Source organism: Mustela nigripes, chromosome 3 (genome assembly GCF_022355385.1).
Source record: "Mustela nigripes isolate SB6536 chromosome 3, MUSNIG.SB6536, whole genome shotgun sequence".
NCBI lineage: Eukaryota > Metazoa > Chordata > Mammalia > Carnivora > Mustelidae > Mustela > Mustela nigripes.
In genome coordinates, this window is record NC_081559.1 from 186344482 (window position 1) to 186357064 (window position 12583).

Below are 12583 nucleotides of genomic sequence, written 5' to 3' on the forward strand. Positions count from 1 at the left end.
AGCACCCAGACTGAGGGAAGTAGAACTGGTACTGCTGACTACTCCAGAATAAATGGAAAACAATACATGTTAGTGGACAGGACACTTGGAATAGACTGTGTTGTTGTTTTTAATACAATTAAATGTCATGGTAGACATAATAAAACTGACATTGAGCACTTTTTTAAAAAAATTAACATATAATGTATTATTTGTTTCAGGGGTACAGGTCTGTGATTCATTAGCCTTACTCAATTCACAACGCTCACCATTAGCACATACCCTCCCCAATGTCCATCATCCAGCCACCCCATCCCTCTCACACCCCTCCCCTCTAGCAATCCTGAGATTAAGAGTTTTTTATGGTTTGTCTCCCTCTCTGGTTTCGTCTTCATTTTTACCTCCCTTCCCCTATGATCCTCTGTCTTGTTTCTCAAATTCTTCATCTCAGTGAGATCATGTGATAATTGTCTTTCTCTGATTGACTTATTTTGCTTAACACAATACCCTCTAGTTCTATCCATGTCGTTGCAAATGGCAAGATTTCATCTTTTTGATGGCTGCATAATATTCCACTGTGTGTCTGTGTGCACGCACACACACACACACACACACACACACACACACACACACCTTCTTTGTCCATTTATCTGTTGACGGACATGTAGGCTCTTTCCATAGACTGGCTATTGTGGACATTGCTGCTATAAACATTGGGGTGCACATTTCAGGTCACTACATTTGTATCTTTAGGGTAAATACCCAGTAGTGCAATTGCTGGGTCATGGGGTAGCTCTATTTTCAACTTTTTGAGGAAACTCCATAATGTTTTCCAGAGTGTCTGCACCAGCTTGCATTCCCACCAACAGTGGAGGGTTCCCCTTTGACAGTGAGCACTTTGATATGTACTGGGCATTACTGGCATTATCTGGGCATAATCATCAGGGCTGCTGTAGAGGAGTAGGTATCCAAGTATTAATCATTTTGTAAGTGAGGACGTGCACTCACCCAAAGTCACACTGACTTAAACTGCAGTCCACCAGCTCCATTCTGTTTTAACTCTTCACATTCCTACTACCTTTTGCAGATAGTATATACAAGACATGCAGTAAACAACATGGAATCAAACATTAGAGATTTTGTTTCAATTCTCTCATTTACCAATGAGACAGAGTTCCAAAGAAATGATGTGGCTTGGGTTTCCTGACTCTTACTGCAGAGATCCTTCTATGCCATCTTCTGTGATCACCCTGTACAGAGTTTGAAATATACTCTGTAAGGGATTATAAGAATTTATGAGCTGGAGTTTATTGCAATCTCAAATGGAACCAGAACGGCAATTTTAACTCAAAAGACCTAGATTCGAGCACCAATACTATCTTTAGGACGAGTCTAAACTGTTTGGAGCACTCTCAAAATAGTCCAGTGCTTTTTAATCCCAATCTGTAAGGGGGAAATAGCTGATTGAAATGTCTTACTTGCCCACACTGAAGGCTGTAGAAATAGGGCACTGGTGAAGAGTGCCCATCACGATGCAATGGGTACTTCGTACGGTGAGGGAAGACAGAAGAGTGCGCAAGCACTGGCCAGAGAGGGGTAGAGATACGGAGCAGAGCTGTGTTCTAGAGGAGAGAGGGGGCGAAAGGAGGCCCAGCTCTGAGTGATGAAGACCACCAAAGTGGAGCAGGGTCCCACCTCCCTCCAATACACAGGGCAGACCCTGCCCACTTGCCCTGGCCCTCATTTTTGGTGAGCCCATGGCCAGTTATCATCATCCTTTACTCTAGGACGAATATTAAATGAGATCACACTTGGTAGGTGGCAAGTTGCCGATTTGTTCTCTTTGGCCATCTGAATGGCAACTATTAGACCTGAAATTAAGTCTGTGGCAGCAGGGACAGCTCCTTTTATCTCCCTGAGCCCCGTACTTCCATCATATCCGGTTCTCGAATAAACCTGCTCTTGTAACTAGCGAAGGGGTCAGCAAACTCCTTCTGTAAAGGGCCAGATAGTAAATATTTTTGCCACTGAGGGCCATATGGCTTCTGTCACAAGAATTCCATTCTGCTGTTGTAGTGCAAAAATAGCCAAAAATAATATGTAAACAAGTGAGTGAGGCTGTGTTCCAATAAAATTTTATTTGTGGACACTGGAATTTGAATTTTGTATACTTCACACATGCTATGAAATAGTCTTTTGATTTTTCTCAACCTTTTACAAATGTAAAAGGTATTCTTAGTTCACAGGCTGTACAAAAATAGAGGAGGGGGGTGGACTGGCCCACAGACCAGCTTGCCAGCCCTCCGTCCAGAGTTAGATTCTTCTACTTCTCCCATATGTGGAGCGTGCGCTGTGCCGACCACACAGGCCACGGCAGTATTGCCTTTTCTCTTCCAGCTGCCTCATTATTTTTTACTTGTATTCACTCCGTTCGAGCATTCGCTTGGCCCCTATTCCAGTCGGGGCACTGTACAAAATCCTTGGGGCAGAGGGAAAATCAGACATGGCTCTTTTCTGAGTCTCACAGGGTCAGAAAAGGTACCCACAAACGTAGTCAGGTGTCAGAGGCGCTGGATGAGACACCTGTGTTAGATTCCCAGGGCTGCCGCACCAAACTACCACAAATGGGGTAGAAGTGTGTCCTCTCACGGTCCTGGAGGCCAGAGGTGGCAGCAGGGTTGGTTCCTTCTGGAGACTCCCTCCTTCCAGAGGGAGAATGTATCCCATGACTCTCTTCCAGCTTTGGGCGATTGCCAGCCAGTCTTGGATCTGTGGCTCGTCCGTGTGCTGCTCCTATCTGCCTCCATCTTCACATGGCCTTTTGCTGAGTCTGTTTCCCCTTCTTTTCTCTTACAAGGATTTGTCATTGGATTTAGGGCCTACTCTAATTCGGGATGGTCTCATCTCCAGATCCTTGATAATATCTGTAAATACCCTTATTCCAAATAAGGTTGTATTTTCAGGTTCCAGGTAGACATATCCTTTAGGGAGCCACGATTTAATCCATTACAATACTCAGAAGACTGGGGTTAATGTTTTCCTGAAGGCTTCATGAAGAAGGTCTCAAAAAATGCAAGTTGCTGCTCATCAGATGGACGTGAGTGGGGAAGGGAAGGGCAGGTTTGGGGACCAGCCAGAGTTAGGGAGGTGTGACATCACATGCAATCACTGCAGGCAGCTGAGCTGAAGACGAGCTGGGTATGCACTGGGGGAGCGTGCGGTGAAGGCCAAGGAGGTCAGCAGGGAGTCCATGGCGGTGCTGTGGGCATCACGATCCAGCACTATTAAGCCAAAAGGACTTGGTGGAAGCCTCTGGCACTCCTTCCACTTCACATGCACTGCCAGAGCGGAGACACTCAAGACACCCATCACACCACCAGCACAACGGGACTAGACAACCTTTAAGCTGCATCTCACAATCAGGACATTTTGATCTCATGATTAAGGTTTTATGATCTTCAAATAACATACACACTGGTTTTCTACCACTGGGGTCAAAGCCCCCCTTGCACACACGCTCCTCCCCATGGTGAGGGCTGCTCTTCCTGCCACCCTCCCTCTTTGCCTCCTGTGACTGCCCTCTCACTCCTGGGAGCTGTGAATCAGGCAAGTGCAGTTTTTCCCCTATTACTACAACCATACAAAAGTAAATCCAGAGTAAAAAGCAGATTAACAACAAGATCACTGGTCTTACTGCATTTGGCAAGATTTTAAAAGCAACTAAAACTACCTACATAGACAATAATGAAGAAAAAAACTAATAACAAAGAACCAGTTCTCCTCTACAAGAAGTGGTAATATTTGATGTTTGTATGCATTCTGCTATAAAATAACACAGGGAAGGCTTTACAAGCTTAAAAACAAAACACCAGTAAACCAAGCCACACTTAGAAAAATGAAAGCTGATTTTTATTTTATCATCAACAGCCATTCTTTAAACATGAACATGCATACGTAATATTCTACGCACACATCACAGTTTTTAACGTTAGTTAATAAAGGTTAAACACACAACATACATCCTTACAAAAAAAGTCAAATGCAAACTTAAAACTTTAAACAAAAGTCTTACTAATTTAAAAAAAAGTTTGTGTTGGGTACCATTTGTACAACACAGTTAATTTAAACATTTTCATTTTGGCTGCACATGAAAAAAGCGGCAGTAGAAAATAAAGTCATTGAGGGTTTTTAAATAGCAGAATAGGCAGTTTTGCCATGCAGGAGAAGCAATATTAAATATTAGTTTTCAAAAAAAATCCACATTTAAAAATATTTAGTTCAAGTCACAGAATTTTTCTCAGTAGAGACCCCAATGCAATGCATAATTAGCTGCCTTAGATGGCCCGTTTGAAAGGACAATATCCCTTCAGAGTATAACTTTACTGATTTTGGCACAGAAAAGAAGTCTTAAGAACAAGAACATGATTAAAAAAGAGGGAAGAGGAACAGAGGCAAGAAATAAAAAGCAAGAGTACATGAGATAGTAATTGCAATCACTAAAAACTGTGCATTCCCAGTCACTGCAGAATACTGTCTTCCACCCACAGCAGGTGCGCACGCCACAGCTGCTACTGCAGCATGGACTTGATTTGCTTGGAGGTAGTCTCATCATTCAAATGTTTTGTTGTGTACCTACAAATAAAAACAGAAACAAAGACAAAAACAGCAATTTTAGGGAATTAAAAAAAAACAACATTATCTGCACTGGGTTCTAGAATTATCACAAGGTGAGCAAATAGATAAATCTTCTCTCACAACTGTGCCTTTAATTTTCAGCTTCAACTGGGTTCAGGTTCTGCCTCGCTTAGCCTCCCGACCAGCTTTTAGACAGAAGATCCAACAGCTGTGTACTGAGTCACAACTACCTTGCTGAAGTGAGCTGGTTAAAGCCTAGGGAACACCTCCCACTCGGAGGAAAACAGTCTCCGCTCCATCACAGGGACTGACAAATCACTGGCCCAATCTAAGCCCCCACCTATTTTTGTATGGGCTGTGAGTGAAGTGCCTTTTATAATTTTAAATGAATAGGGAACGAATCAAAAGAATATTTCACATTAACATGGAAATTATATGAAATGCAAATTTCAGTGTTTTTATAATTTTTTTTTTAATTTTAATTATTTATTTTGACAGAGAGAGATCACAAGTAGGCAGAGAGGCAGGCAGAGAGAGAAGGGGAAGCAGGCTCCCCACTAAGCAGAGAGCCTGATGTGGGGCCCGATCCCAGGACCCTGAGACCATGACTGAGCCAAAGGGAGAGGCTTTAACCCACTGAGCCACCCAGGCGCCCCTTTTATAAAAAGTTTTAATGGAAGACAGCCATACTGATTTACTTCAATATTACCTACGGTTACCTTCTTGCTACAGTGGCAGAGTAGCTGTGACAGAAACTATGTGGCCCCAAACCCTAAAAAGTATGTTTACCCTCTAGACCTTTACTGAAAAATACGCCGAGCCCCACTCAAGTCCCAAACCATCACATCCCCAAATGTCTCAATATTCTGAGTGCCTTGTTTCCAGCTAGACATGTTTTGCTATAGGCAAGTAAACACAAAAATCATGAAGAGGGACCACTGGTTTATGAGAAGATTCACCACAGGAGCCCTTTAATAGCCCAAAGTCAGTGAGTAAGCCTGCTATGTGTCCGGCACTGTTCCAGGAGCTGACAATCTGGCAGAGCAGACAGACGGTAATACACTCATACCGGGGCAAAGGAGAAAATTACTAGATGGGGCCTTCCGGACCGGAAAAGCCCAGCTCACGAAGACCCCGCAGGTCACAGTGAGAAGCAGGGAGGTTATTCTAAGTGCACATGAAAGCCAGTGGAGGCTATCAGGTAGGGCAGTGATAGGGGATTTCATTTAGGTTCTGAAAAGACTGCTCTGGCAGTTGAAGAACTGTAGAGAACAGAGGAGCAGCACAGGGACCAACCAGGGGGCTGTTCCAGGGGCCTCAGTGAGGCGACCAACGCCTGGACGAGATGAGCAATGGAAACAGGTGCTCAATGCCTGAATGTGGGACAATTCAGACAGAACTTAATCCTGGATCAGTTAATTTGGCTTATAAGAATTTCAAATTTAATCTTTAAGGAATAGATCATTTTAAAGCAAGTACACACAGATGGTCTTTGTGTCTTCAAGAAATTCTTGTTTCATTTCAAATCAATTAAAAATTGAAGAGAGGACCTGAACTCAAATCCTGGAGAGATAAGGACACACATGTACTTATTAAGTACTTGACATATTCCCAACGTTTTACTTAGAAGGCTACTTCCAAATTGTTCACGTACTACTGAAGAGACACCAGAGCACCTGGCATGTGATAGATGCTCCATTAGTACTTGTGGAAAGAAGACAAGAAAGTAAGCAGCCAGGCTGGAAAAACCATCCCTAAAGAATATTTACATTAAGTGGCAAGTGATGTAGCCAAGACTAAAGCCTTCTGTTTTCTTTTCCAAGTGCAGATAAAGTATATTTAGCTGCACATAATCCTAATGATGTCAGCAAATAAAAAATGCTTAACATCCTCCCCTTTCTTTTTTTCCCCCCTTTCCTTTATGCACCTGAACAGGGGAGAGAGCCATGCAAGCGGCACACCGACATTTCACACAGAGTGGTTTAAGTACCACTACTCAGCCATGTTCTCAGACATCCCAGGAGCTGTGAGTGCTTTCCTCTTTACCAGACACAAGTTCTTGCTGCTTTTGCGGGATGTGATCATGCACTTCCTGCAGTTCTGAGATCCTTCCCCTCAACGGGGCTGACTGGGAGGCAGGACTGTCACATCCTCACATTCTTCTCAAGAAATGGCCAGGAATGGAGGCACCTGGGTGGCTCAGTCAGTGAAGCATCCAACTCTTGATTCCAGCTGAGGTCTTGACTTGGGGTTGTAAGATGGAGCCCCATGTCAGAGTCTGTGCTAGGTGCGGAGCCTGCTTGGAATTCTCCCCTCTCTTTGCCTCTCCCTCTTTAAACAAATAAATTAAAAAAACAAACACGGGGCACCTGGGTGGCTCCAAAGGCTCTGCCTTCGGCTCAGGTCATGATCCCAGGGTCCTGGGATGGAGCCGCACATCGGGCTCTCTGCTCCGTGGGGGGCTTGCTTCCTCCTCTCTCTCTCTGCCTGCCTCTCTGCCTACTTGTGATCTCTGTCAAATAAATAAATAAAATCTTTAAAACAAACAAAGAAGCAAGGAGGGATGGAGGGAGGGAGGGAGGGGGATAAAGAAGGGAGGAAAGCAAGCAAAGGGCAGGAGCGCCTCTCTCACACACACACACACACACACACACACACACACACACACTCACACGGGAAAATCCCGTTTGGACCCATACGGCATTGCCGCACTTCAAGCGTAACAACAAAGTTCCTTTTTGAGAGTGTATGACTTTCCTACCAAAGAAAATCAACTATTATTTAACTTTACTCTGAAATTTAGTAAAGAACGGAGTTATCTAGCACCGAATCTTAACTCCCAGCTCTAGCTGGCTCTCTCATGATGACAACACTTGGTTCCATTTTTCTATCTATAAAATGCAGGCATGACTTGCTGCTTTTCTGTAACCACATACTGTAAGTTGGAGGCACTATATATAATGATAGAGAAGCATTTAAAATAAACAGCATATATATGTGTATGCAATTAAAATTTTAAAATTTTTAGCTATTGGGGTGCCTGGGTGTGCCTCTGCCTTCAGCTCAGGTCATATTCCCAGGGTCCTGGGCTGGAGCCCCACATCAGGTGCTCTACTCAGCTGGAAGCCTGCTGCTCCGCCTGCTTGTGCTCTCTCTGCCTCTCTGTCAGAGAGATCAGTAAAATCTTAAAAAATAAAAATAAAAAAATTTTTAGTTATTAACTGCTGGCTCTGAGGAAGTTGATGGAGTGAGCATCTCTAGTAAAGCAGCTACTCAGAAAGTAATTCCACAAAACTATCTCCCATTCTCTAGAGGTCTAAGTAACAATTAACAATTGCACAGCACTTTTGGGATTACAAAGTGCTTTTCAAATAGTATCTCCTGTGCTCTTAAAGTGAAGCACATTAGGGGCTGTGGTAATTAGTGTGAGCAGTATTTCTCAAAGTGCCACCATGACATCAGCGAGGGTGTTTACTTATAAAATGAGGTTCCTGAGCCCCACCCCAGACCTGAGAGAGACCCTCTGGGGGATGGTGACCCAGGGATCTGCATTTTCCCCTCCTTCCTAGTTATTCCAAAGCACTCCAGGGTTTGGTCACATAGAAAACCTAAGGCTCAATGCTACAGCATCAAGCATACAGGATTTTAAGAACGAAAACCTGAATGTGAAAAGATTCCAACACTTATTAGCTATATGATCTGTGAGTCTCTCAAGAGCACAAGGTAACTAGTTGTACAGTTGTACCATGGAGACATCCCCAAGCACCTCATATCCACCATCTTCCTGTGGTGTGGATTAAATAAAGTCATGCGTATGAAACGGTATGAAACGACATATGAACATACAGTAATATAAAAATGTTACTAATTATAACCACTACTATAAAGCATCATGTGCACCAATGAACCTTACACAACTTCCCAGGTGAAAAAGAACCAGACATGTAACACGTTCACTATGTAGAAAAACAGTTCAAGAGTTATCTCTGCGATAAAACCTTCATCTTCTACTTTCCATTAGATATGCGAAACAAAAACTGAAAACTGTTAAGTGGCCCTTGCCTCAATGGGGCTTTTCTTCCCTTTTCCTCAAACACAGACTCCTACCTCTCACTTAGCCCTCATGCCTGGTGCTGCCCTAATGCTAGAATAGAAAAGACCCAACTACCTTTAAATTCTGAAAAACAAAAGCAAACTCTGAGGTTTTTTTTTTTTTTTTTTTTTAAAGATTTTATTTATTCATTTGACAGAGATCACAAGTAGGCAGAGAGGCAGGCAGAGAGAGAGAGAGGAGGAAGCAGGCTCCCTGCTGAGCAGAGAGCCGGATGCAAGGCTCCATCCCAGGACCCTGGGATCATGACCTGAGAGCCAAAGGCTTTAACCCACTGAGCCACCCATGTGTCTAAACTCTGAGGTTTTAATGTGCGGAGCACTGCCCCTTCAAGGTAAAGAAATGTAACACCAGGCCTGGGGCTCCTGGGTGACTCAGTCAATTAAATGATTGCCTTTGGCTCAGGTCATGATCTCAGGGTCCTAGGATTGAGCCCCACATAGGGCTCCCTGCTCAGTGTGGAGTCCGCTTCTCCCTCTCCTCTGCCGCTCCCTCTGCTTTTGCTCTCTCTGTTAAGTACAAAAATCTCAAGGAAGGAAGGCAGGAAGGAGGGAGTGAGCGGGGAGGGAAGGAAAACGGGCAAAGAAGCAATACCGGGTCCTCCTAGACTTGGATTCCCTCTTCCTTTTCAAAGCAGGTTTCCTGTCACTGACTGGCTTCGCAGAGTCTCACCAGTAAGAAAAAAAGGGTCTTGGTAGACAAACCGGGCTGACTGGGTCCCAGGGTGTCTTCAGAAAGGAATCAAGTAGTAAAGATTCACAATACCACAAATATGGATAAAACCAATGAGGTTTATGTTGTAAAAACCTCCAGAGTAAAAAATTCCCAGAAGTTGCGGTTTCTGTAGGCTTATGGTTGAAATAATTTGACATTATGAGGCTTTTTATTGTTATATTATGATCCTGACTCTTTCTGATCTTTGTGTAGAAACGACCTCCTTTGCTCAGGTAGTCACTGCTCACAGAATACTTTTCATAATCCTAATAAAATCATTTACTGGTTCCATTCAGCTGAAATGATACAGCACAGAATTCTGCTTTATGATGCACCAAGTGTGACTAAGCATTCAAGAGGAGTAACAACCTGTTTTGCTCATTAAACATGAGAAATTTAATACTGAGCTGGACATCATTTTTGGTTATCACGTGAACTAGTGCACTACAGTAAAAAGCAAAGACAGCCCATGACCTCAAAAAGTCTCTTTATAAATATTTCTGTGCTCATGCAATTTTATGTTTAAACACAAAATAATTTGAGCAATGAGCAAATTATCTTTTATGTTAGGGAAATTAAATTGCAAATTAAATCTCTGTAGTTAAGATGTTATAGTATGCTGAGATTTGCATTTAAAAATACAGCAGCATTCAAGAGATGCCTGGCTGGCTCAGTCCATAGAACTTGTGACTCTTGATCTCAGGGTCATGAATTCAAGCCCCATGCTGGGCCTAGAACTTACTTTAAAAAAAATGGAAAGAAAAAAATCCTCTTAAAAAAAAAAAATTACAGCATTCTTAGGAGTTACAGTAACAACATCAAGTTTGAAAAGACAGCAAATAACTGTTTTTTCATTATAAGAAATATACAAAATAAATAAAGGTATCTGTGAAATTAGAAATGTAATGATATTAAGGGAAAAGAGCTAGTTTTTGCAGAAGAGTTTTTATGGCATTTGTAAAAAGTAAGTATCACAGACCTATGACTATCTATAAAGTGTAAAGAAAAAGTTTTGCAAGACTATATACCAAAATTAAGAGCAGTTTGTTTCAAAATAGTGAGATTATGTGATTTCCTTATTTTGCTTTAAATCTTCCTGTTTGCTGAATTTTATTTTATAATTAGCATGTTGCACATTCATTAAAAAAAAATAAACATCCCAAGCCATCAAAAAATGAAAGCCAAAATCTTTGGCAAAGAAATAAAACTGCTGGGGCGCCTGGGTGGCTCAGTGGGTTAAGCCCCTGCCTTCGGCTCAGGTCATGATTTCAGGGTCCTGGGATTGAGCCCCGCATCGGGCTCTCTGCTCAGCAGGGAGCCTGCTTCCTCTTCTCTGCCTGCCTCTCTGCCTACTTGTGATCTCTGTCTGTCAAATAAATAAATAAAATTAAAAAAATAAATAAATAAATAAAACTGCTATTTTCAGGTGAACGCCCCCCCCACCACGCACACTCTCTTTATTATAAAAATATTGTAACCAACAGTTGAAACCAAGAGTGACAATAAGCAAATGAGATCTTCCCATTTCTAACATGAACATATAAATTCATATTCTTTGTACTACTGGCATTTTGAAGTATTTCCTTATAGATAGTTTTTCTATACATATTCACATGTATATATATATATATACACACCTGAGAGCATTTAGAAGACCTTCTACACTATTGGGAGGTTGGTCCTTAAGAACTTTGATACAACCTTTCATCTAAGAAGAAAAGGAAACAGAAAAGGTAAAAATGTTTTTCTCATACAACAGTCATTATCTCAAAACAGTAGTACTTAAATCAGTACCACAACTATGGAACTCATGAGAAATTACATTCTAGAAATGTCAAAATCATTATTCTTAAAAGAGGGGGAAAAAAATCAACCCAACTGTTATTTTGTTTCTTTGTCAAGCAAAACTTTTAAAGAACTGAATCTGGTCAAATGAAAGCACTACACACACGAATGAGAGAACAAAGGGTTGGCTAAGGGACGACTTCCCAGAAAAGGTGTGAAGAAGCTTTTAAGAAAACAGACTGAACACGTAGCCAAGGAAGAGAGGAGCCTTTCCAGGTAGACAAACACCTTGACAAAAATAATACATCTTATCACACACTGAGAACAGCATTTTGCAAGGCTGAAATGACTAGCATAGGGGAGTTTACAGAGGGCCTCACAAGCCAAGGAAGACTCAACTGTAACTAATGGGGTAGGGACTTGTGATCGGCTCTAAAAAGGGAACAACTCAGTAAAGATGGTATGTAAGGCACATGAGCCTGATGATTTTGAAAACACGGAATGTAGCAGAAACAGCACAGGCTTGGAGTGCCTGGGTGGTTCAGTCAGTTAAGTGTCCTCGTCTTGATTCTGGCTCAGGTCATGGTCCCGTGATCCTAGGATCGCCCTGCACTGGGCTCTGCGATCAGCGTGGAGTCCCCTTGAGATTCTCTCTCCCTCTCTCTTCCCTCAACTAAAGTGCCATGCTCTGTCTCAATAAATAAAATAGAATGAATGAAAAGGGAAGGAAAGGGAAAAGGTAAGGAAAGGAAAGGAAAGAAAAAACAAAAAACAGGAGAAAAGAGAAGAGAACAAAAGGTGAGCACAGGCTTTGCAAGCCATGGAGATGTAGGTTCAAAATCCCACTCCACAATTCACTAGAGATAATACTATGTAATTTCCCTGAATTTTAGTTTCTCTATTAGTACAGAGGAAATAACATCTACACCCTCTACATCCGAGGTAAGAGGGAAACTAGCATAAAATTCCTGAGACACAGTAATAATCATTCAATAAATGTTAATTCATATCTCTTCACAGAGGATGGACATGAATAAGAGGTAGAGAGGCTGGTGGGCAATCAGTAATCTAGACACGAAATTCCGAGAGCCTGAGCTAGCTAAGAAAGGAAAACTGAAGACAATTCTCACCAAATACTGGTTATAATTCTGATGAACTAGATGTGACAGGGTTAGCGCGAGAAATTACGAAACAGAGAAACCAGAAACCTGCTGTATTCCTAATATGAACTTCTGTAGAGACAAGCCAAGTAGGAACCCAGACTAGAGCCACAAATTATTATGATTAGGAGGGAGGAGAAATTCTGTATTATATGGTCTTTTTTCATTGGGAGAACATCTACTGAATTTCTATACACAT

The 12583-nt window shown here is 42.1% G+C and overlaps 1 protein-coding gene across 7 annotated transcripts in view; it reads right to left on the bottom strand.

The window, feature by feature from the left end:
* Positions 1-3861: 3861 nt before the first annotated feature.
* The window catches only part of CYRIB (CYFIP related Rac1 interactor B), a 146030-nt gene continuing 137308 nt past the window's right edge, over positions 3862-12583 (bottom strand). For 6 of the 7 annotated variants that reach the window (XM_059395164.1, XM_059395167.1, XM_059395166.1 and 3 more), the window contains 2 exons: positions 11077-11147; positions 3862-4611 (listed from right to left, as the gene is read on the bottom strand). In XM_059395164.1, coding sequence (XP_059251147.1) covers positions 4548-4611; positions 11077-11147 — 135 coding nt within the window. In that variant the 3' untranslated portion in view covers positions 3862-4547. The remainder of the gene's footprint in view (positions 4612-11076; positions 11148-12583) is intronic. The other variant, XM_059395168.1, reaches the window with a different exon arrangement.